General features: G+C 43.8%; 1 protein-coding gene across 1 annotated transcript in view; it reads left to right on the top strand.

Moving 5' to 3' along the window:
- The window catches only part of DCTD (dCMP deaminase), a 35,311-nt gene that overhangs the window by 3,392 nt on the left and 6,021 nt on the right, over positions 1–25,898 (top strand). The window contains exons 2-4 of the mRNA XM_015426975.1: positions 5,531–5,642; positions 6,620–6,755; positions 21,125–21,241. Of these exons, the coding sequence (XP_015282461.1) occupies positions 5,531–5,642; positions 6,620–6,755; positions 21,125–21,241 (365 nt within the window). The remainder of the gene's footprint in view (positions 1–5,530; positions 5,643–6,619; positions 6,756–21,124; positions 21,242–25,898) is intronic.

Genomic DNA, 25,898 nt, shown 5'->3' with positions numbered 1-25,898 from the left:
GCTGGATTATGGAGAAAGCAAGAAAGTACCAGAAAAACATCTCCTTCTGCTTCATTGACTATGCTAAAGCCTTTGACTGTGTGGATCACAACAAACTATGGCAGGTCCTTAAAGAGATGGGAGTACCAGACTCGACTGTGCGACTGAACAACAACAACATAATAGATGTATGCTTAAGGTAGATCTATTTTGTGCTTCTTATTTTTCTTTTAAAATTTTTTTCTATACTATTACATAAATACTGGTGTCAGTATTATCAAACATTAGGTTTCACCAAAACAATACATCAAAGTGCAGGTTTACGCTATGTTCAAACATTCAAACAGCACCTAGTCATTTTCACAATCACTAGTCCCACCCATCCAGCCCCATCACTCCTTGGCAAATAGAAGGGGAAGTCGTGGAAGTAGTGACAGACTTCACGTATCTGGGATCCCAGATCACCGCAGACTGTGATAGCAGCCATGAAATTAAAAGACGCCTGCTCCTTGGGAGGAAAGCGATGGTGAACCTAAACAGCATGATAAAAAATAGAGGCATCACCCTGCCAACAAAAGTCCGCATGGTCAAAGCAATGGTATTCCCAGTAGTCATGTATGGCTGCGAGAGTTGGACTATAAGGAAGGCCGAGCGCCGAAGAATAGATTCTTTTGAACTATGGTGCTGGAGAAGACTCTTGAGAGTCCCTGTAAGAAGATCAAACCAATCAATCCTAAAAGAAATCAACCCTGGCTGTTCCCTGGAAGGCCAGATAATGAAACTGAAGCTCAAATACTTTGGCCACCAAATGAGAAGGGAGCACTCACTGGAGAAGACCCTGATGCTGGGAAAGATTGAAGGTCAAAGAAGACGGGGACGGCAAAGGATGAGATGGTTAAACAGTGTCATAGATGCAACAAACATGAAGTTGAGCAAACGTCAGAGGACAGTGGAAGACCGGAAGGCCTGGCGTGATCTGGTCCATGGGGTCGCGAAGAGTCGGACTCGACTGTGCGACTGAACAACAACAACAACAAAATTTTATCCAAGTCTTCCTTAAAGGAATTCTGGGTGATGTGCATGGTTCTTCTCACCTTCATTTTATTGTCAGAACCACACTGTGAGATAGATTTAAGTCTAGTAGCACCATAGAGAGCAACAAGATTTTCAGGGCATAACCTTTTGAGAGTCAAAACTCACTTTGTCAGATACAAGTAGGAATGGAGATCCCTGAATCTATTGTACCTTTCTATCATGACTGCCTTCTTTGCAGCATCCCTCCTACCTTCTGACTGGCATATAAGGACTCAGGGGCCTACATTCTGACCTGTTTCTGATAATGTAGCTTTGACTCTGTAAAGCTTATGCTCTGAAAATCTCATTGGTCTCTAAGATGCTACTGGACTTGAATCTAGATTGTATATTATGGAACACCTCTGAAACTGAGGTAGGTTAGACTGAATGTGAATGACTGGCCAAAGGTCATCCAGAGATGGTATGGCAAACAGGGATATGAACTCAAGTATCCCTGGTTCTAGTCCAGTAGAAAAGAGTCCAGTAGCATCTTAAAGACTAACAAGATTTGTAGTAGGGTATTGAGCTTTTTGGAGCTGCGGTGGCTCAAGTGGTTAAGACGCTGAACTGCAGGCTGTGGAAGGTCGGTAGTTCGGCAGTTCGAGACCCGAGTTGCCGCATGATGGAGTGAGCTCCCGTCTCTAGTTCCAGCTCCTTCCAACCTAGCAGTTAGAAAGCAAGAAATTGCAAATAGATAAATAGGTACCACTTCGGTGGGAAGGTAACAGCGTTCCGGGTGCCTTGGTGTTTAGTCATGCTGGCCACATGACCACGGAAACGTCTTTGGACAGCGCTGGCTCTTCGGCTTTGAAATGGAGATGAGCACCGCAACCCTAGAGTTGGACTCGACTGGCTTTCGAGCAAGGGAACCTTTACCTTTACCTTTATTGAGCTTTTAGGGGCTGCGGTGGCTCAGTGGTTAAAACGCTGAGCTGCAGACTGGAAGGTTGGTAGTTTGGCAGTTCGCGACCCAAGTGCTGCATGACAGAGTGAGCTCCCATCTCTGGTCCCAGCTTCTGCCAACCTAGCAGTTCGAAAGCAAGAAATTGCAAGTAGATAGGTACCGCTTCGGTGGGAAGGTAACAGCGTTCCGTGCACCTCGACATCCAGTCATGTCGGCCACATTACCATGGAGATGTCTTCAGACAGCACTGGCTCTTCGGCTTGGAAACGGAGATGAGCACCGCCCCCTAGAGTCAGATTTGACTAGGTTTCGAGCAAGGGAAACCTTTACCTTTACTTTATTGAACTTTTATGAGTCACTGGTCACTTCTACAGATGCAGTGACTCACTGTGATTCAGTCAGTTCATACAGTAAAATCCAGTTGGAAAGTGCACTAAAAGTTCATTGAAAGCAGATTATTTAGTGTGTGTGACTTCAGGTGCAGTGACTCAAAAAAGCTCATACCCTACCACAAATTTTGTTAGCCTTTAAGGTGCTACTGGACTCTTTTCTACTGCTGCAGACTAACACTTATCCGTTTTTATGGTTTTAGTCTAATCACTGTACCACATTAACTCTCTTATAGGGTTTGGTCCACAGTGTTGGTTTTATTAGCGCCATGTTATATAACTCATTCTGGTAGACTTTAGCTATTGCTCATTGTAAGTGTACAACTCTTAAGGACTCGGTTTTATGCTGGTCTTGAAGGGAAAATTTTTGTGGTACTCTGTTTCAGAGTTACTGACTTTTCCATGTTCTTCAGTGAAGTCCTTTTGACTTTTAAAAATGTCATAAAACTATATGCATGATGTGATGAGATATTTTATTGGATGACTTACAGTGGTATGAAAAAAGCCTGAAAAGCTACCTGTTCTGGGAAACAATTTTATAGCTGAGCAGGTGGAAGACGTAGTCGTCTATCTGGCTGTAAATATGATCCATAGACAATAGAATTTTGGTTTCTTTAGGTCTTTGCATTAGTTAATCTATATAGAAATGAATGCATGGAAGGGAGTGAGATAATGCCTTCTGCCAGTTTGGTGTAGTGGTTAAGAGTGGTGGAGTCTAATCTGGAGAACCAGGTATGATTCCCCACTTCCCCACATGCAGACAGTTGGGTGACCTTGGGTCAGTTACAGTTCTCTCAGAGTTGTTCTCTCAAGAGCAGTTCTCTCAGAGCTCTCTCAGCCCCACCTACCTCACAGGGTGTCTGTTGTGGCGAGAGGAAGGGAAGGAGATTGTAAGCAGCTCTGAGACTCCGAATGAAGGGCAGGGTATAAATCATTCTTCTCCTTTTCCCTCCCCTCCTCCTTCTCCTACTAAAAGACCTTGGGTGCATACACCTTGCATCACCTCTGTTCATGTGACTGTGACCATGCCTAATGTCACATTAAAAATGAGTGTGCCAAGGAATTCTTGCTGCCACATTCCTAAATATGTCCAGTTTCACCATGTTTCAGATAGCATTCTCTTTCATACATCACTTAAACGATTAAACCCTTAATCGTGTTTTCTGCAAAATGCACAATGGTGGTCGATTCATTCACCATTTTGCCTGTTTCTGTAAAATTCTTAGTTTAGGAAGGATTACTAGAAAATATGGCGTGCCAAAAATCCTTGTGACCTTAGGGTCAACTGTATCTGAGGTTTGGTGCTATGGAAAAGTGTTGTGAAGATTCTTTTGTTGTTGTTCAGTCACACAGTCGAGTCCGACTCTTCGCGACCCCATGGACAAGATCTCGCCAGGCCCTCCTGTTTTCCGCCGTCCTCTGAAGTTTGCTCAATTTCATGTTTGTTGCATCTGTGACACTGTCTAACCATCTCATCCTTTGCCGTCCCCGTCTTCTAGGACTCAGCAACTGCTTTGCTGGGAGAATAAGTCATCAAGTGCTTTGAAAGAATGCTGTTGTTCCTACTGAAACCTTGTATTTCAGCAAGAGCTGAAATGGTTTAATTTCAAGCCTAGGCTCACTTGAGCCTTTAAACTGACCCTCTGTCATGATGCAATGAACAAATTGCCTCGTCCTGACTGGTATCTTAGCTAAATGCAATTTATACACAGTACACCTCTTATATCTTAGTTTGGGCTAAAGTAATGATTGTCCTTCAGGTGGGCTCTCTTAGGAACTGGAAAGTTGGAAAGAAAAGTGTTTTTCTTACTCTTCACAAGTTGTCTTGTATGTTTTCTCTTGAAGTCTTCGTGGCTGACTGGATGTCAGTGAGAAAGTGACATCATGAAGAAGAGTGGTACTGGTGTGGTTCCAGAGAAAGGGAATTTTTTAGTCTGTGTCAATCACTTCCAAATATGAAACCAAACTCAGAGCAAAAGATTTTTCTTCTTCTCAGCACGCCACAACCACAACATTGGTGCAAGTAGTTAGAAGTTCTCTGGTCCTTCATGTTGCTTTGTGGCGAGAGAGAGAGAGAGAGAGAGAGAGAGAGAGAGAGAGAGAACAAAACTGTGGAAGCTTAATCTTAGCCTCCACATGTAATCTTGGTAGGAAAACGCTTAATGGTTAGTTTCTACATCGGGGGGGGGGGGATAAGAGTACAGGTCCCTTTTCTGTCCATGTACCTTGCAGGTCATTTCCAAAACAGCAATTTCACGTTGTTTGGTATGGGAGGTCCCCTTCTGAAGAATAGGAAATGATGTCTTGGTGTACAGAAAATCTGCTAATTAGATTTTTAGTTATTACAAGACAGAGTGAACTTGTATGAAGGAGGAGATAAATTATGTTTTTCTCAGAAGTTGAAGGTGGGTTGAAAGATGGATTACTGCTTGTGCTGTGTATCAATCAGATACAAAAGTAGGATGATTATAAACAAGTTTTGTATGGGTTCATACTTTTTCAAAATATGTTTGATGGAGTGTCAGGGTGTGTGGAGAGGCATGCATGCATGATGCTGCCTTTAGACTGTCAATTAAATGCGTGGAGGTCGGAGGGTGGTGGGTCAGCAGGGAGGTCACCTAGAAAGAGTTAGTAACACCAAAAGAAGTATTTCACAAAGAACATTTCATATTCTGTTTATTTTTTGGTTGCAGCAAATGGAATTGTACCAGATGCTTACTGTTGGCCGAAGAGATATCTTTGCTCCAGTAACTTAAATGTTGGAGCAGGGAATGTAACCTTTTGCATGTTTTTCCAAAGAAGGTAATGCTGAGGGATGGATAATAGTTGGTATTGTGCTGCCTAAAGACTGCAAATTGCTGCTTTAAATGAGATAATTCAGTCTCCTTTTGGCCTTTTTGGTTTGCAAAGAAGTGTTGCTTGCAAGGCCCAGGGCACACATGAAACACTGATATTCTCCGCCATTAAATTCTTGATTTGAATCCGTAACCTTCAGGGTCAGATGCTGCTCTCTTAGTTGTACTAATTAAACTCCGATGCCACTCTGGAATTTTACATAACAGTAATTGACACTTCCAGAGATTCAAACACAAGGGTCAAAGTACACCTAATAGATTCTTTTTAAAAAAATACAGAAAAGTTCATGAAACCATTACTGGTACTGTCATTTTTTTTAAATATGTAGGTGCTGCTGTGAAATGCCCTGTAAGAAACGTGATGACTATTTGGAATGGCCTGAATATTTTATGGCTGTAGCTTTCTTGTCAGCTCAAAGAAGCAAGGATCCGAGTTCACAGGTAAGGACTGGGCATCCAGGCATGTTATATTGTGCTGTCTATCGAAAAACCATACAGCAATAAGTTTTTCCTCATTAGAAGAAATGTAATGATTGGGCTGTCCCAACCTACAAGTAGGAAATGTGGCTTTAAGTGTTCTGTGCTTGAAGTGCTTTTCTCCTTCGGGAACGTTTTCTGAACTGGCACCGCAGGGAAGGTGTTTGGTTCTCTGTAAGTCTAATTGCTCTTAATATATGGTTTCATATAGCTGATGGGAATAACTGCCGACGAAATCAGGGCATTTGTGATTACAATATGAGCTAGCCATACCTTATGTTTGTGTGTTATGTGCCATAAACTTGCCTGTGATTTATGACGACCCTATGAATCAAGAACCTTCAAAACATGCTATCATTACCAGTCTTGCAAACTGAAGACCATGGCTGCGTTTATTGAGTCAATCCATCTCATGTTGGGTCTTCCTCTTTTCTTATTTATTTTTTGCAAAGCTTGCCTTGTTATTTTTTTGCATTTATTCCTGTTTGTCAAATAATACGTTGGCAACTTTTGCCCTCTTTGGAACAATGCTTGTTGGATTTGGCAAGCCTAGTTTCTGGAGAAACTTACATCAAAGCTTAGATGTTTTCTTCATAGATGTCAAACAGTTCAGTCACACATTAAACTGGAGCAGGTTCTTCAACAACAGGTAATGTAGACAAACTGTTTTTTTAGTCATCTGCGGAATTTAAGTGAACGTCAAAAGATGGGTTTTAATCTTATTTTTTCCCCATAGGGTTGTGGTCGGAATTTCTTTAGAAATTTATGAACACTGAATGAAAGTGTATCATTTAACTGAGTTTAAACTTGTGTGTGTGTGTGTGTGTGTGTATGCACACGCACACACACACACACATCATTATTATTACAAGGCTTGTGACCCAGCTCTCACAATAACAAACTAACCTGTAGTACTCAACAGTAACTCTATTTCGTTTTAGGTTGGCGCTTGCATTGTGAATTCAGAAAACAAGATAGTTGGGATTGGGTACAACGGCATGCCCAATGGATGCAGTGACGACTTGCTGCCTTGGTCAAGAACAGCAGATAGTAAACTTGACACGAAATACCCCTACGGTAAAGAATATGCCTTGAATGCAACTGTCACTAAATTGCGTGTGGACAGATGTTTTACTCTATTGTAACAAAAACAAAAAAGAGCCTTGTGGCAGTTTAAAGACTAACATTTAGTGTGGGCTGAAGTCTGTTTCATCAGTTGCCCAAAGTCCTCTGTTGGAGAGGGGAAAAGAGATGATGAAATGCAAGAGCTACAGTCTGTGACATCTCTTTGCAGAGCCCAAAGGTGCGTACGATAAACACAGTGACTGTTCACAGCAGCAGTAATAGGTGATCACACAACATCTTTCTTGACTTGCGTACCTAATTTAACACATATTATGACTCACATTAGTGTCTCAGTCCACAGTTTGAGTACCTCTGGGGTCTGGTATTATATTATCAGGCTAATTCATTGTATAACGAAAATAATGTGAAGGCTCGTGGTCTTAAAATATTATGGAAAAAAGTTTCATAAGCAAATCAAGGATATCTGTTTGAGGAAGATCCCATAATTGCGACTGAACCCTAACTTTGCCTTTTGCACCAGTGGTCACATTTTTTTCTGCTATGCCAGTGTGTTTATTTTGCTCACCAAATGATGACACACTTTATGTCTTTGACAAAACTAAATCTTGTTTATAAAAGCCTGTGTCACAATATAAATTGGTTGATCTCTAAGGTGCTGCAAGACTCTGTGTCACTAAATGAGATTTGTTGTTTGTTATAATTAAATATCCTTAATTTATTTATAAAACATTTTTTCATAATATTTAAGATCTCTAGCCCTTGATTTTGCTTGTTTTAATTCTACAATGAATTACCATTGCAAGTCAGAGCTGTCTTGCAGGTTGGTTGTGGAACCAAGAGAGAGGAGGTTCTGAGAGGCTTGAAGGGAAATTTGAGTTTGCCTCTGTGTAATGTGTGAAAATACTATGAAATATATCTTGTTGCTTAAGAATGCTATCTATTTATAAATACTACAGAGTAAAAGTATGAAGTTGTTCACTGATGTGAAATTCTTCTGCTAGGGAGGAGAAAAATAATGGTGATTTTTGTTTAAGGATTTGCTTGCATAGAAAGTAAGTTAAGATTTGAGTCTCACTTTAAAAAGTTTGAGAACCAGAGCCATATCCCTTTACAAAGGTTTGAATGCACTGGACCAGTCAATTAGTCCGTCCACTCACCTAAGTCTTCTGGATTTTTCCACCATATTCTGCCTGGAGTCACTTAGCTGCTGAACTGTGTATTTGTTCCATTCTTCTCAATTAGCCTTTCACTTTATTATTGAGCATAAAACCAATACAGTACAGTAGGACACACAGCAAGATAAAATATTACAATAGTCAAATACAGTTTTCCCATTAAAAAGTCACCAAACTTGAACCCATCTTAGTAGCATTTTAAGGAGATCACAGTTGCCAAACATGTGGTGACAGATCGAGTTATTTCTGGATCAGAATCTGCGAAGAAAAGTGATCATCCAGGATTTATCAGGAAGCTGATCTCTAGCCAGGATAGGAATAATTGAAAGATATCTGGGGACAGTATAGTATCTTTTGCACTAGACGTGCAACCCCAAAAACAATCTGAAAATGGAATTTTAGTAAAGTGTACTCTCAGTTCTGCAGCTGGCAGAACATTCACTTCACCTGTGACAAGGGATTCTGAGAAAATTTAAATGTGAAGGAAGAGGCAAAGAAGTCCCTGTTTCAGAAGCTGAGCATACAGTCTTTGCAGTGCTCTGTGTACTATTTTTTAAAAGGTCAACTATCCTCTTCCTGACCATCCTCAGTGCTTCCTGGTAAACCCATATTCCTAACCATAGTAAGGGAAAGGGCAAGGGACTCAAGTACGTTAACTACACCCCCCTCATGAGCACTTGTAACTTCTTGGTCAGCATAGGTAGCGCTACTGAATCTATTCCCTAGATGCACCTTTAGATGCACACTGGAATACTCATGAGTTACCGGGGCAATTGTAGCCTGTTCTGCCAAACGCAGACAAATAAGGAAGTGTTTCTTTCATAGCCTATCGGCTTTTGAGGACAGATCTTGCATAAGCATGCAGAAAGAATGTGGAACTACTGCTAGTATGGCACAAATCCTAGATAGGTAATTGAGTTTGAGGAGATAAAATGGATTAGAAGTATTATTTTAAAAATCCATGGCTGCAGTGTTTTAAATAAAAACTAAATTAATGGTTCCTCTGAAAGTTGACTGAGAGGAAATATTTCATTGTTTATGTGGCGAAACAGGCCGGCTCTGGCCTGCAGGCCCTGTTTCAGCCTGCCCTGGCAAGGTTTTCCCAACACCTGGAGATGCTCTCCTTTCTCTCTTGGGTAACCACTGCTGCCTCCTTCTGCATCCTTCACTGCTCCTCTCACTTTTCCGCCTGCATCTTTTCCTTCCTCTCCTGGAGCTTCTCTTCCCTCTCGAGCCTGTGGGCCTCCCTCTCCTCCTTCTGCTGCTCCTGCCTCATCTTCAGTTTCTGGATCTCTATTTTCTTCTCTGCCTGCAAACACAACTTCTCAGCTCTAGCTCCTTGAGCTGGACCTTGTCCTGCTGGCTTCGGTGCTCAGCTGCAGCCACCCCTATTGACTTGCTACAGCTTAGCAGGGGAGCCTTCATCTCATCAGCAGTCCTGTTCTCAAAATCTATCTGCTGCTTCTGACATTCATCCTGCAGCTCTCGCTTTGTCAGCTTCAGTATTCTCACTTGCTCAGCTAAGTCCATCCTACATAGCCTGATCTGACCCTGCTCCAGTCGACCCAGGGGGGGAAAACCCCTTCCATTGCTCTCTCTATGTGTTCACGTGCCAATTCAAAATGCCTGGCCAATCAAGTTCTCTGTTTGTTCTTATCTCACCATGCCACCAAAATTGTGGTGGAACGGGCCTGTGCTGGCCTGCAGGCCCTATTTCACCCTGCCCTCTAAGGTTTTCCCAACACCTGGAGAGGCTTTTCTTTCTCTCAGGTAACCAGTGCCACCACCTGACCTTTGTAAGGAATTGCCCGCTGGGAGGGTCAGGACTCCCCAGTTCCTTCCCAAGTTTTGAAGCCTTGCCTCTGTGTCTCCTGCTGCCCAGTGCCTGGTCACCATGGGGATCATTGACTGCCTTGTGCGCCCCTGGAGGAATAGCCGCTTGCCAACTGCCTGCTTTCTGCCTGGTGTTCCTTTTAAAATAGCGTGTCCAAGACGGTGGAAGTGTATGTGGTACAGAGAACCAGTACCAGCAGCAAAAGTTATAAAGTGGTTATTAAAAAGAAAATGTTCACAAGCATACTTTTTAGTACAGATCACTTGTGGGATAGGGTGGGGGTATAAATTAAATTATTATTATTATTATTATTAATAATAATAATAATAATAATAAAGCAAGAGATTCAACAGAAATGGGTAAAATGCAATTCCTCTGTCCCTCTCACCCTACATGCCCTATCAGATGTTAAAATATAGGACAGGCTTCTTAGCCTAGGAAATTACAGACCTTGAAGCTTCCTTCAGCTGTCCATAGCAATACATGGCTAATGGCCACCTCTTCCAGACCTCAGTTAAGAGTTCTGTCTGCTTTGATAGTCTCAGTTCCAAAAAGAGACCTTTCTCTTTGCTTCCAGGAATTTTATCTTCTCCCTTTCCCCCACCCACTGACTAGGTCAGAGAAGCTTTTCTGGAAGTTCCAGAATTTTCCTTCCTGAAGTCTCTCTAGTATTTAACTCCTCCAGATCTGTGTTCCCCTCTTGAAGGGGGGGGGGGGGGGCTTGCCCATCCCATTGTCTAGACCCATTAGCATTTGTATGAAGGTAGACTGAGGTCAATCTGGAAAGCAATTGAACTGATTCCCCCTTCCTGCCTGTTCTCTCCACCCCAAGGTCCCTTAATGGGACACCCAACTGGGATGATGGGCATGCAGGTCCAGTCTTTTTCTATATGGATTCAGACCAATGCCAAAACCACCACTAGATGCAGGTGAAGTGACACACCTTTCTCCTGCCAAATCTACTAAAGCTGCAATCACTCCCAAAGACCTCTCAGCAGTCTGTGCAGCCACAAGTCCTGCCCTCAGTCCAAGAGGTGCACAGCGTTTGGCCTAAAGAGGGCCTCCTGCCTGAACAAGATGTCTGGGTGCTGGATCAGCTGGTCTCCTAGTGCAATCACAAAGTCATCCACTGCCTTGGTGACCTTCCGCCTGGCCATATCGACCTTTTCAGGGTTGTGTGTACTACACCATTTTCGCCTATCCAACAAGTCTGACCAGAAGACTAATGTGGAGGGAACTGGGTGTGTAGGACAACCTGAATTGCTGGGTCCAGGCTCTTGCAGGAAGTGAGGTCATTCTCTCCAAGCTGGATGATGATAGCATCTGAAGGTACATGCAGCCTGACCTGATTCAGGATAGCTAGTACCTGTTTGTCCCACTGCATGCTGTGGTGCCCAATCCAAGAGATGTACAAGAAGCTATCCAAGCCAAAGTGTGTACCCCAACTGTCGATTTGATGTATCTTCCAGCCCAGTGCACATTGCTGTGCCTGCAGACCTAGACAGAGGTGGAGTGCTGTAACTAGAAGGACTGGCCTGATACATGCTGATGGCCTGTATGGACGATTCTTGCAAGCTGAGCTCAGGCACCGCAGTAGTGGCCCTGACACTAAAGGCATGCCCCCTGTATTTGGCTGGTGGGGGGGCAGATGCTGCCAGACAGGCCCATAAGACAGCCATGAACTGGAACCAAGTTAGGGGGGACCTGTTGGTGGGGATGAACAAGGTGCTGGGTTGCTGCAGAAAGATGTCAAGGAAGCCTCTCACAGTGCAAACAGGGCAGGATGAGAACCTGGAGATGCATGAAGGTGGATTTCAGCCCTGCACCCTTACTGATTGGTCTTAGACCTCCTGGGAAACATGTATGCCGCGTTTATGGAGTGACATCAGTCAGACCCAACATCCACCTGGATCAGTTGTGATGAGACTTAGCCACCAGCTCGCCTAGCTTGAAGTGCCTGAGAAAAGACCCAGTGTGAATACAGCCTCAAAGAGTTTTACCTCGAAAACGACAACCAAATTGCTGAGAGAGGCTGCGCCAGCTTAGACAGTGATGGCATCAGGTGAGGTTGGGGAGGTCCTATACCATCCTTCCAAGGCCCAGCAGGCTACAAAAGATGTGCAAGAGTTGGGTCCGCTGTGGCTTTACTTAAAAAAAGAGATGACTGTAGCACTGAGGCCTCAGATGTTGGCCACATTCCTGACCCACCCCCATTGGCCAAGAAGGCAAGGAATCCTGAGGCCACCCTTGTGTAGGAATGCAGGATAGAAACGGTGACAGAGTCTAGTACTCCCTGCATTATAGATCTCTGCCAAATGACCAAAGTTCTTCCGGGAAGGGGTCTGGATTGTTCACATTGAGAGCGAAGACCTGGAACCTCTCCTCCTGAAACCAAGACAGGGTATCCACAACATTATTATCCAAACCTGGAATGTGACGGGTTGAAAACGTCATGTTAGCCAGGAAGTGTACCAACACAAATTTGCACAGTAGGCACATGACCTGCTTGTAACATGACAGCAGCCAATTAATGACCCTAACCACAGCCTGATTGTTGCACCAGAAACACACCCTGTTGTTTGTGAATAAATCCATCCAAATCATGACTGCCACCAAAATTAGGAAGAATTCCAAAAAGGTGAGGTTTTGGGACCATGCCCAATGTGAAGGCCAGGGCTAGGAGCACCAGTGACCAGATGCTGGAAATGTGGAACAGAGAAGTTGCCTGGAGCCGATGGTTCACTGTGGCCTGATGACACATGAGAGCACTTCCCATAACCACCCTGTTAACAAGAATGGACCCAAACAGCAACTTCTCTCTTTCTCTCTCTCTTTTAATCAGGTTGCTATGCCCATATTGCATACAGAGATACCTAGCCTACCTGAGACACCCCAAGACTAGCTGCCCTGGAAAATAAGCCCTCAAACAGAACTTAGCAAGTATGAGATCAGCCCACAGTAGCTCTTAGAAGAGCTGTTTATAACTCTGTGTGCAGGGGCTCTGACTGTAATGGCTGAGCCCAGAAGGACAAACACCACTGCCCTGCAGGGACCGCCGACACTGATGCTGCTCTTCGTTGCTGCCATTTTGCACCGCTCTGCTGCCTCTTCATCGCTGATCTATGGCTACTGTTCTTCTCCCAGCATCTGTTCAGAAAGGCAGCCAAAGGTGAATGAAGCCTGGTGTGCTGGGGAGCTTTTTATATGCTGGGCAGGCGGACCAGTCTTGTGAGGTCCGCCTGCCCTGACCCACTCACAAGCTGTCTGGTTTCTGGCTGACTGGCCAGCAAAGAGGGCTGCAGGGGCCTGCGGAAACTGCCGGGGCCCTGGGAAGAAGCGTGTGTGCTCCGGGAGGGTGGTGCCTGGCCTGGCCTGCGGCACAACCCCTCAGGATGCAAGTGGGGCCACACAAGTAAGTCTGGGGACCTGTGCTTTCTGACCGGTCAGCAGTGTCATGTTGAAACCTGGAAAGCCTTCAAAATACTTCCTAGCTTTAAAGAGGATACTTGGTTGGTTGATTGACACTTATTACGGTCAAAGATCAGCAAAACAGACATATGTTAACAAATAATTCCAAGAAGATATATATAAAAGGTACTATAAAAATATTTACAATAAAATTCACTGTGTCAGTCCTGTGGCTTGGTAGGCTCTGGCAGCAGCACAGAATCCTGCACCTGTGTCCAAGATTTCAGGCTCTAGGTCAGCTAGCAGAAAGGAGGTCTACCATTCCTCTGATCTTCCTGGAATCCTCTGAAGGATGGGCTGGATCAATATGCGTATGAAGTTATCATACAAAGGGCAATGCAGCAATACATGACCAACCATTTTGCAAAAGCATACTTGGTATCTTGCAGACAGGCCTTTTTGTTTTGCAAGCCTGTACAGTAGAATCTCCATAGCAAAACAAGCCATTGTTCTGCAACTCCACTGCACCCTTGTTTCACCCCCACCTAGACAAACAGCAGTTCTGTTTATTCAACTATATAGTAACCTGAACATTTCAGATGTCCTTCAGACAATAATCAGATGATCTGGATCATACCAGTATTGGCATTTTTGGATTCCCAGCTTGTCTGAACCTCTTTGTTTTGGATGTCTGAAAGGGCCTGATTGGTTAAATTTTGCTCTCAATCTGAGCAACTTTTATTTTTGTAATGCAAAAGTTTAGTTTTGCACTTTGATTTATTGTTTTCACAGCAATTTGACATAATGTACAACTTAAGCTTTTTATTTCATTCCCCTGGTATCTTATTTGTACACAACCAGAGCAGTTCTTTCCTGACAACTAGTCTAACTAGAATAAGCATTTGTTTACCTCCAAAAGACTAGCAAATATAGGAACATTTATTCGGTGTGTAAGAGCTGCCTTGGAACAGATCTGCTTTTCAATATTATAAGACAGATTCAGTGGTGATTAAATATGTGTTTTAGGAAACAAACATTTGTATTACAAGTCACATCCGTGTTGTTTATATTGAACCTGTGTTGCACCCCCTTTTGGGCCAATCTGATGAGCATAAAATTAGTTCTTTATTGTCTTCGCATAATATAGAAATTCTGGAACCTGTAGCAATTTTTTTTTATGAGGTAACTAGGAGGAGAGGCTCATCTTAAGGCAATTCGGAATGTGATACCCCTCCAGCCTATCTTGAGGCTCTGCTGCATGTGTATTTGATATTTTATGCCAATAAAGGTATTGTATTTGTATTTGTATTTGTATTACAAGTCACTCCACAGGCTAGGCTAAACAAAATGAAATTAGACTAAGTATCAATCATGGATCACTGCCTTGTCGTGGCGAGGGGGCTTGCGCAGTTCAATGAAGCTGTGGGCTATGCCGTGAAGGGCCACCCAAGACGGACAGGCCACAGCAGAGAACTCAGACCAAGCGTGATCCACCTGGAGAAGGAAATGGCAACCCACTCCAGTATTTTTGCCAAGAAAACCCCATGGACAGTATCAAAAGGCTAAAAGATATGACGCCGGAAGATGAGCCCCTCAGGTCGGAAGGTGTCCAATATGCTACTGAGGAAGAGCAGAGGGCAAGTACAAGTAACCCCAGAAAGAGTGAAGCGGCTGGGCCAAAGCCGAAAGGACCCTCAGTTGTGGATGTGTCTGATGGTGAAAGGAAAGTCCAATGCTGCAAAGAACAATACTACATAGGAACCTGGAATGTAAGATCTATGAATCAAGGTAAGCTTGACGTGGTCAAAAATGAGATGGCAAGACTGAACATCGATATCCTAGGAATCAGTGAACTAAAGTGGACAGGAATGGGCGAATTTAACTCAGAAGACCATTATATCTACTACTGTGGCCAGGAATCTCGTAGAAAAAATGGTGTGGCCTTTATAGTCAACAAGAGAGTGCAAAAGGCAGTACTGGGATACAATCTCAAAAATGACAGAATGATTTCTGTCCGATTCCAAGGCAAACCATTCAACATCACAGTAATCCAAGTCTATGCCCCAACCACTGATGCAGAAGAGGCTGAAGTGGACCGGTTCTATGAAGACCTACAACACCTCCTAGAACTAACACCAAAAAATGATGTCCTCATCATCATAGGGGACTGGAATGCTAAAGTAGGAAGTCAAAAGGTAACTGGAATAACAGACAAGTTTGGCCTTGGAAAGCAAAATGAAGCAGGGCAAAGGTTAACAGAGTTTTGTCAAGAGAACACACTGGTCATAGCGAACACCCTTTTCCAACAACCTAAGAGGCGACTCTACACATGGACATCACCAGATGGGCAACACCGAAATCAGATTGACTATATAATTTGCAGTCAAAGATGGAGAAGCTCTATCCAGTCAGTAAAAACAAGACCTGGAGCTGACTGTGGTTCAGATCATGAGCTACTCATTGCAAAATTCAGACTTAAACTGAAGAAAATTGGGAAAACCACGAGGCCATTCAGGTTTGACCTAGATCGCATCCCTGATGAATATACAGTAGAGGTGAAGAATAGATTCAAGGGTCTGGATTTGATAGATAGAGTGCCTGAAGAACTATGGACAGAGGTTCGTGACATCGTACAGGAGGCAGCAATCACCACCATCCCAAAGAAAAAGAAATGTAAGAAAGCAAAGTGGCTTTCTGATGAGGCTTTACAAATAGCAGAGGAAAGAAGGAAAGCGAAAGGCAAAGGCGAAAAGGAAAGATTTACCCAACTGAACGCAGATTTCCAGAGAACAGCAAGGAGAGATAAGGAGGCCTTCCTGAATGAACAGTGCAAAGTAATAGAAGAAAACAATAGAATGGGAAGGACTAGAGATCTCTTCAAGAAAGTTGGAGAAATCAAGGGAGCGTTCCATGCAAAGCTGGCCATGATAAAGGACAAAAACGGTAGGGACCTAACAGAAGCAGAAGAGATTAGGAAAAGATGGCAAGAATACACAGAAGAACTATACAAGAAAGACCTCGATGTCCTTGACAACCACGACGGTATAATCACTGACCTCGAGCCAGACATCCTGGAATGTGAAGTTAAATGGGCCTTAGAAAGCATTGCTAACAACAAAGCTAGTGGAGGTGATGGTATTCCAGCTGAGCTATTCAAAGTCTTAGAAGATGATGCTGTTAAAGTGCTGCACTCCATTTGCCAGCAAATTTGGAAAACGCAACAGTGGCCACAGGATTGGAAAAGATCAGTATACATTCCAATCCCAAAGAAGGGCAACGCCAAGGAATGTTCAAACTATCGCACAATTGCACTCATATCACACGCTAGCAAGGTCATGCTCAAGATCCTACAAGCTAGGCTTCAACAGTACGTGGATAGAGAACTACCAGAAGTACAAGCTGGGTTTCGAAGAGGTAGAGGAACTAGAGATCAAATTGCCAACATTCGCTGGATTATGGAGAAAGCAAGAGAGTACCAGAAAAATATCTACTTCTGCTTCATTGACTATGCTAAAGCTTTTGACTGTGTGGATCACAACAAACTATGGCAGGTCCTTAAAGAGATGGGAGTACCAGACCACCTCACATGTCTCTTGAGAAACCTGTATAAGGGCCAAGAAGCGACAGTTAGAACCGGATATGGAACAACTGATTGGTTCAGCATAGGAAAAGGAGTACGACAAGGATGTATATTGTCGCCTTGCTTATTTAATATATATGCAGAGTACATCATGCGAAATGCTGGCCTGGATGAATCACAAGCGGGAATTAAGATTGCTGGGGAAAAGATCAACAACCTCAGATATGCAGATGATACCACTCTAATGGCTGAAAGTGAAAAGGATCTAAAGAGCCTCTTGCTCAGAGTAAAAGAGGAGAGCGCAAAAGTGGGCTTGAAGCTCAACATCAAAAAAACTAAGATCATGGCATCCGGCCCCATCACTCCTTGGCAAATAGAAGGGGAAGTCGTGGAAGTAGTGACAGACTTCACGTTCCTGGGATCCCAGATCACCACAGACTGTGACTGCAGCCATGAAATTAAAAGACGCCTGCTCCTTGGGAGGAAAGCGATGGCGAACCTAAACAGCATGATAAAAAGTAGAGACATCACCCTGCCAACAAAAGTCCGCATGGTCAAAGCAATGGTATTCCCAGTAGTCATGTATGGCTGTGAGAGTTGGACTATAAGGAAGGCCGAGCGCCGAAGAATAGATTCTTTTGAACTATGGTGCTGGAGAAGACTCTTGAGAGTCCCTTGGACTGCAAGAAGAACAAATCAGTCAATCCTCAAAGAAATCAACCCTGACTGTTCCCTGGAAGGCCAGATAATGAAACTGAAGCTCAAATACTTTGGCCACCAAATGAGAAGGGAGCACTCACTGGAAAAGACCCTGATGCTGGGAAAGATTGAAGGTCAAAGAAGACGGGGACGGCAAAGGATGAGATGGTTAGACAGTGTCAGCGATGCAACGAACATGAAATTGAGCCAACTTCGGAGGACGGCGGAAGACAGGAGAGCCTGGCGGGAGATTGTCCATGGGGTCGCGAAGAGTCGGACTCGACTGTGCGACTGAACAACAACAACAAATCAATATTTTAATTATGTTGGCACGTACGCCACATGTAACTCCTTTAGAAAGGAGAAATCGTGGTTATTAAGAGCATGTTCTACTCATATTTTAAATATATGAATCACTCTAAAGCAGGATACTGTTCATAGGCAAGATCATTCTAGAGATATACATACAGAATTTGTCTTGAAGTTTTCCAGTGCTTTGTCTGTCCTGGAATTTTGCACAGTCGTAAAAAACCCAACCCTTTAATTCATAAGATTCTAGTCCCTGCTTAGCTTGAGAAAAGCTTTAAAAATCTGAAAAAGAATCCCAAGAGCTATACAATTAGTTCTGTGTATTTAAGAAGAATATGGGGTTCTTTTTCTCAAATAGTAGCTCTCTGTGTCACATGGTGTACTGTGTTTGAAACTAAGGCGACTTCAATAAGTTGATGCAGTATGGCATTTGGATTTGTTTCCTAAGAATTCAATCCCACAGGGCATACTCAAGCTTTGGATTCCAGACAGAGGGTAAGATCCAGTTAGCTTTTTTATTCAGTCTTGCCCAATTCTCCTCCTTAATACATCATAGCCATTTTGGCCCTGGTCACACGGGAGGATTTGATCCGCAAGAGGGACGGATCAGTGGTGCATCAAGCGGGCGCGATCACACCGCAACATCTGGGAAGCGGCGCACACCCGTCCCCGATCCATCTCTTCCGGCCAAAGATGCGGAGTTAAAATAAACCTGCAAAGCACTACTACATACTGGAAAATCTGCGGCATGGGCGGCCGTGTGATCGCCGATGCGCCTGTCTCCCGCAGCATGCGAGGCCCCCTGCCAAACTACACAGGCGCACACATGTGCAGCTGACTCGCCTCGCTCTCCTGTCCATGGCTTCCCCCTCGCATCTGATCACGCTGGGGAGCATATGTGCGGCGGCTCGGGGGATCTGTCTGATCCTGCTGCCGCGGTTCTCTTTTGCTGCGGCTCTAAAAAGCCGCACTTCCGCCCCAGCTTTTCCTGCGGTGTGACCGGGGCCTTTGTTAGCCAAAATGGATCCTATCTTCTTCCTTTTTCAAACTGTGAATAAATTGGTTGGCTTCAACCCAGAAATTAGGAATATATTTTGGACATTCAGTTTGCAAGCAGACTGCCAGTATGTTTTATGTAGAATTTGTATGTGATACTGTCCTGGGCAGTGGCTAGAAAGGTTCTCTGATGGCTGCCACCACTCTGGTATGGGTCTCCTTGGGAAGGCCCAGAGCACCCCCTACCCATTTATACCTTCCTTGTCCAGTAGGTTTCCCCTTATAAGTGACCAAATGAGGCGTGAGGACTCAGGCAGAGTAACAAATTATTTTATTTAAAGAGATTTAACAGCAACTTTAATTTAATTTAATAACATGTTGACAAATGAACACAGTAAAGGTAGGTAAACCAGCAAAATAAGAAATCCTAATGAGTCTGATTATACCGTCCCTAGCCTTCTGTAGGTATTTGGCCTACAGCGGACCCACCCCTTTTGGATGAGGGATCCTTCCATCTGCAGGAGCTTCATAGTAGCTCTGCTTCCAAGGAGAGAATACCGTCCCACTTTGGGCAACGCCTTTTATTCCTTCTTCCCAGGCACCACCTTCTACTCCTCTGCTGGTGTAAGTTTCCCCTCCAAATCCCCTGTTAACCAATCACAGGGTTCAGAGGAGACCTGGGAAATGTAGGCCCTGATAGCTACTCTAATACAGGCTTCCCTAGAGCCACTAGGCCTCCCTAGAGCCTGTAGGCCACACTACTATAGGCCTAGGATCATGACAGATACTAAGAGAGATTTTTGTCCCTTCTTAATAAATTACTGTTATTTCACAATAAGAATTTGCAATGGGTAGCTGTGTTAGTATATAGCAGCAGAATAAGTCAGGAGTCCAGTGGCACCTTAAAGACTAATGGAATTAATTCCAGCATAAGCTTTCGGCCTAATGGATTTACACTCCAGTGTGTCTGGAGCCTAAGCCATTCTTTCCTTCTTGGTACAAGAAGTGTTCAATTGTTCAAGTGTTCAAGTGTTCAACATTGTTCTATTATCTGCTGGACACAATCTGAATTCTGAGTCATGCAAAAAGGAGGCCTGGATGTGCATAAACCTGGCTTGTTGCTGGGCTTGTGCCTCTCCCCTCCCTCCTTGTTGCAGACAATACCAAAGGAATTCTGATTTAAAAATAACTGTTTACCCATACAAGTGTGTGGCCTAACCCAGGTTAGTCCCCCCCCCAAGAAACAGGATTTAATCCCAGTAGAGAATTCCATTTGTGGCAGGGTTGTGGGGCAATGGTTAAGGTGCTCAACTGTGTCCATATATTATTGGAAATTGGGGTTAGTTTTCAGCTGGGATTCTTTTTTCACACTCTGCAAAAACAGAAGATGGAGGAGTGAGGGACAAGGTAAGCTAGGGTTGCCAAGTTGATCGCCGGGAGCGGGGGGCTCCTGGCTGGCCGCGCACACTGCACGCACATCACCCAGAAGTGACGGGAGGACGTCGCGCACGCTGGGAGCGGGGCCACGGCCATACAAGGGAAAACCATAGAGTTTTCCCTTGTATGGCCGTGGCCCCGCCCCCAGCGTGCCCGGCGTCCTTCCGTCACTTCCGGGTGACGCGCACGTCGGGGAGGAGTTCCCCCTGGGGCCCGATCCGGCGGCGCCAGGGAACGGGCCTCTGGGGCGGGGGTTTTCCCGCCCCCCGGGGGAACTTGGGATCCCTAAGGTAAGCAATAGGCAAGGTTCATGCACATTATTGCTAGCTTGCTGCAGTGTCTGAACACAGTTCTATGCTTAGAACATAATACAATGAAGCAGAGCTGAAGACGTCTTGTACCTGGAACAAGGGACAACTTGGTTCCACTTTAAAAGTACTTCTGCCCTTAAGAACGCAAAAGTGCACTTGCATAATCAAAGGAACCTTCCTACCTGTACATGTAAACACAAAAATGAGCTCCTTTATATTAGCAGTTAGATGCTCCGCGGGAGCAGTGATGCCATGAGATATTGCCACATTCAGGATAGCTGGAACCGCTTGGCCTTCAGCCTATGGCTTTGTTTCGTCCTGTAGGTGTTCACAAATGGCCATGTTAATGTGCCTAATGATTTCATTACTCATTGCAAGCCTGGCCAGACTGCTTGACCTTCACTGATCTTGGTATTTCTGGATTATGTCCCTGCTTCTCCCCCCCAAACCCCTTCCTAAATTTCTCTCTTGTGTGACAAATTGCACTGACTGTTTGCTTCTGAAGGGCGCAGGCATTTGCAGCTTAACACTTTGTTAAGTTTTAGATTGATGACTCACTTTAATGAATGCTCATATGAATATTTGTTGGGTTCCTTTTTATCTTTAATCAGTGTGTCATGCTGAACTGAACGCCATAATGAACAAGAACTCTGCGGACGTGAAAGGCTGCAGCATGTATGTTGCCTTGTTTCCGTGTAATGAATGTGCCAAGCTTATCATCCAGGCAGGTAAGGAAAGGTTTGCCAGCTTGATATGTCACTGTTGCCACACTTCCCGTTTGTGGGGCACCTCATCGCAGATGTATTTTGGTTTTCAAATCGTGGCTGTTTAGATCTAAATTAATTGCACTATCAACTTTTGAAACACTCCTTGTGTTTCCTCTACTTGAGTGGTGCCAGGTTTTCCAGTGCTAATTGCATCCTCTGTGATTCTTAGCTTGTTTTTAATTTAAGTTTGCAACTTCCTAGTCCACGAGCTGCCAAGGAACTGTGCAGGCATTGCATATAATTACTGTCAATTTACAGTGCTCTGACACATTTGTGAAGAGAGAGTTTGGAGGTGGAGGGGGTGCAGTGGGAAAAGAGAATAAACTTGGTGTGACAAAAGATCTACTGGGAGTATATATGTAACATATTAATTTGAACATTAGACATGGTCAGCACTTGAAGATTTTATATCTCTGGTCATAAATGTCGTAAGACTTCTGTGATCTCTCTTATAATTATGACTTTCATTACAATGGCTATAAATCTTCCCTACTGCAGCAAATATGCTGCTCTGACTGTTGGGCATTTTTTTCATCTGATTAGATTCTAGCATAATATCTTTGACTATGACAGGTGGAGAATGCAGAGAGAGATGGCTGATATGTTGCACAGAAGGGGTGGTACATTCCCCTGCACAGGAACCCTGTCGTTGGGGGCAAATCTGTTTGCTGTCCAGGGTGGTAGGCGGGCTTTGACCTTACTGCAACATTGTCTCCAATGTAGCAATTTGGGTTGGATCCAAACAGCTTTTCTACTGGTGAAGCAAGGAGGGTGGGTGTCCACTTTAACCATCAAAAAAAGTATGCTGGGAATCATGGGACTGGCATGAACCAAAGCCATGTGAGACAGAGTTGTAGTAATTGAGTGAGATTGAGTGAAAAGGTTGTCTATGATCCAACCCTTTATTTTTTTCTCACTTTTACTTACATGAGAGCATCCAAAGAGATGTACTGTTGATGGATTTAAACATGATCCGTCTGACCTTAGACACGGAGATTTAAGCCTGTTCTTATGTGTGCAGGCTTTAAAAGGAGATTTGGCTTTTTAAAAGATTAGATGGATTCGTAGAGAGTAGGTCCATTGAAGTCTATTAGCTGTGATGACTAAAGAGAACTTCCACATCCTGAGGCACTGAGCATCTGAATATCACTGCTCAGAAGTAACATTTGGCCTCTATGCCCTCTGTGGTGGCTTTCCAGGGCAACTGGTTGACCATTGTATCAAACAGATGCTAGACTGGATGGACTGCTAGGGGCACCTTTCATGCCCTGTTCTGGGTTCTGTTTGTTGATCCTATTAAAGTGTAACAGGAAGTTGGAAGAATGGAACAGAATGCTTAGAACTGACTTTTTCTACATGGGCATACCTCACAATTGTTTTGACCTTCAGAATATCATCTGCCGCATATGGAAAAGTTTTAGCTAGATATAAATGGGATTGTTTTGACACAAATATAACGTATTGGCAAATTCATCCCATGTTCTGGCTGGCTAGAATTTTAGAAAATGAAAGGAGAGAAGACTTCCTGCAGTTAATACCTTTAAAAGTTAAGTCCATTATCAGGAATGAATTGAGAGAAGAAGAAAAAAATGATACATTTAACATGTGTTATATAAAAGAACAAGTAATACCTATTAGTGGCATCAAAATGAGATTCTGTAGCTCATGGCTATGGTAGAATTATTTAACACAAGGTAAAGGGCAGTTATAAAATAAAACCACCAAAATACACTATAAATGTAAAATAAGAATCGGTAAAATGAGAAAAATTAAGTGTAGGGTACATAAATGTAAGTTGGATCTAATAATAATTGCCTTTTTAGTGATAAAGACTACTTATGGTTAATTCTGTAGCATATATACGTTTTATGGGAGAAAGAGAGCGTGCTTTTGAAATCCCCCACTGCAGTGCAGTTATTTCTTAATTCCTAATCAGATGGATGCTCCAAGTAATAATGGGGCAAGACTGCCAAAATGAGTTTTGCTTGTCATTATGTACTTTTGTATGTTTAAACAGTAGTGCGGTAGTTATGCGCTTGTCGTTTTAAGTCCTGTTCTTTATAAATATTGTACAGACTTGGGTTTGGAACTTCCAGAATGTTTCTGCAAATGGAAGGATATTTGCCTGTGGGTTGTGACTTCTTTACCTCCCCCCCCCCCCCCCCGCAGCCTTTGCCTAGGGCAAACTGCCCTCAGAAATACTGTTCCTGGCATTCCCAGGTCCCCCTGGAATTTCAGGTGGGGGAAACCATTTTATTTATGTCATTTATACCCTACCTTTTCCCAAAGTGGGGACCCCAAAGCAGCTTACAAGATTCTCCTCCCCTACATTTTATCCTCACAGCAACCCTGTGAGGTAGGTTAGGCTGAGAGTCTGTGACTGGCCCAAGGTCGCCCAGCAGAGCTTCCATGGCAGAGTAGGAATTCAAACCTGGGTTTCCCAAACCCTAGTTCAACACTCTGATCGCCACACCATGCTGGACCAATGTTCCCTCTAATTTTTTTCCTCCTACTGAGCAGAGCAGCTAACATCCTGAGCAAAACATAACTGCTGTAATCTTAAAACGGGCAATGGGCAGTGCAAGACCCTGCGTGGCTCCATATTGCTGCTGAGTGAGGCTTCCTGTGTTAATGAGCTCACACGCACCGCTTAGAGGGAACACTGTGCTGGGCTGCAGCCGGAGCGAGAAGGCAAGGAAGCTGTGCTCCGCAAACAGAAATCCTTCCATCTGAAGAGACGTTCCAGTGCATCCAAGCCTCAGTGTCAATTAATCCGTCACCCACTGATTTGTCTTGAGGAATCGTTCTTTCATGTTCAGGATGGACTTTGTTGGAATAGCATTTTGACAGTGAGTTAATGACAGCATTAAAGGGTGAGAGGAGTGGGGCAGAAGGGGTGGTTGAAACTGCAGGACAGGAGTTAATTTTGAAATTACCTAGAATCGATTTAAATTATATAGGGCTAATCTACTGATTTTGCAACAGACAAATTTAGGCATAAAAGTTCCTTTTTCAATGTAAAGCACTGTAGATGCTGATGGGCGGCAGTAATTTCAAATTCAGCAAACGAATGCTAGCAAAGTAGGCAACGGTTGAGTTAGCAACTGTTTTACAATTAGAAGTTCATTGCTGAGTATCTGGCACTCCCATTCAGGCAAGCATTCTGTATAAATTCTAGCCATGCAGCTCTGATCTGGATAGCCCAAGCTAGCCCAATCCCATCAGATCTCGGAACCTAAGCAGGGTCGGCCTTGGCTAGTATTTGGAAGACCCCCAGGGAACACCAGGGTTGTGACGCAGGGGCAGGCAATGGCAAACCACCTCTGAAACATCTGTTGCCTTAAAAACAAGTCTAGCTCGCCACCTAGTGGTGCATAATGCTAAAAGAGCTGGAACATTTGGCTGCCAAACAATCTTAGGATCTCCTGGCTATTCTATACACAATGTCATACAATAATTCTACACACACAGTGTCATACAAGTCTTCTAGCCATGAACAATCTTCTCGCCTAAGATATACAAAAATATAAACATTCATCTCTTTATATGTGTTGTACCTGAAAACCTGCTGCTGTATTCTTCTACCTATGACCTTGAGGTGCAGATGTGTTTCTCGGCCTCTGTACCAACTCTGTCCCTTTCCAAATTAAGCGGCTGTTATTTATAACCACAGTATCTGACATGTCAGGATACCATTGCTCCGTATCTGTCATACTAGTTCTAGTTGTTGCTGTCATGTTAGGTGACCTATTTTAGCTTGTTTCTAATGTGTGGTAACAGAATGTCATAATTCTGTACCTTGTTAACAGAAGGTGTTTGGTTTGAAGAAAAAAAGGTGCTGTATATAGAAAGCACATTGAATGGAAGTGAGATACAAATTACCACACTTCTCCGTGCCTACAGCTTCTGTAGAACTTCAAGCAATTTAATGTGTGCACGTGCCTTCTCATCTTCGGTATTTATCAGTTTTTCTAAAAGTTGACAGTATGTGCTGCCCTTGTTGTCAGACATACTGGGTTGAATCAGACATCTTTCTGGTTCAGGCTCACTCAGTTCCCCTCCTCACTGCAGCCTATGTCCTATGTGGCTTTTTTCCCTTCAGGTCCCATAATCTTCAGCATAATTCCTTCCTTCCTTCCTTCCTTCCCTTATTTAGTCCCTCCCTCCCTCCCTCCCTCCCTCTGCCTTTCTACCTTACAGGTACTCAAGGGAGTTTACAGTGTGAACAGCAATAAAACACAATATCAATATTTAAAAAACACTAATTTACAATCAATAACTTTAAACTGCCAGTAGGCAGAACTCAAACTAATTAAAAGCGGACATGAGTAAAAACATCTTTAACAGCCTCCTGGGAAGGTTGTTCCATAATCATGGGGCTGCTGCTGAAGAGGCTCTCTCTCACGTACCCACCAGATGAGCTTCTTTGGGTTGATGGGACAGTCAAGAGGGGCTATCCCTGTGGTCTTTGTTCCTGGGCAGGAATGTATGGGAGAAGATGGTCCTTCAGATATGAAGATGGTCCCAAGCCATGTAGGCTTTTAAAGATCAAAGCCAACACCTTGAATTGGGCTTGGGAGTGGATCAGAAGCCAGTGTAATTGCTGTAATATTGGGAC

Source organism: Gekko japonicus, unplaced genomic scaffold (assembly GCF_001447785.1).
Source record: "Gekko japonicus isolate JY-2015 unplaced genomic scaffold, Gekko_japonicus_V1.1 scaffold185, whole genome shotgun sequence".
Lineage (NCBI taxonomy): Eukaryota > Metazoa > Chordata > Lepidosauria > Squamata > Gekkonidae > Gekko > Gekko japonicus.
The sequence above is the reverse complement of the archived record's forward strand: the minus strand, read 5'-3'. Positions and strand labels throughout refer to the sequence as shown.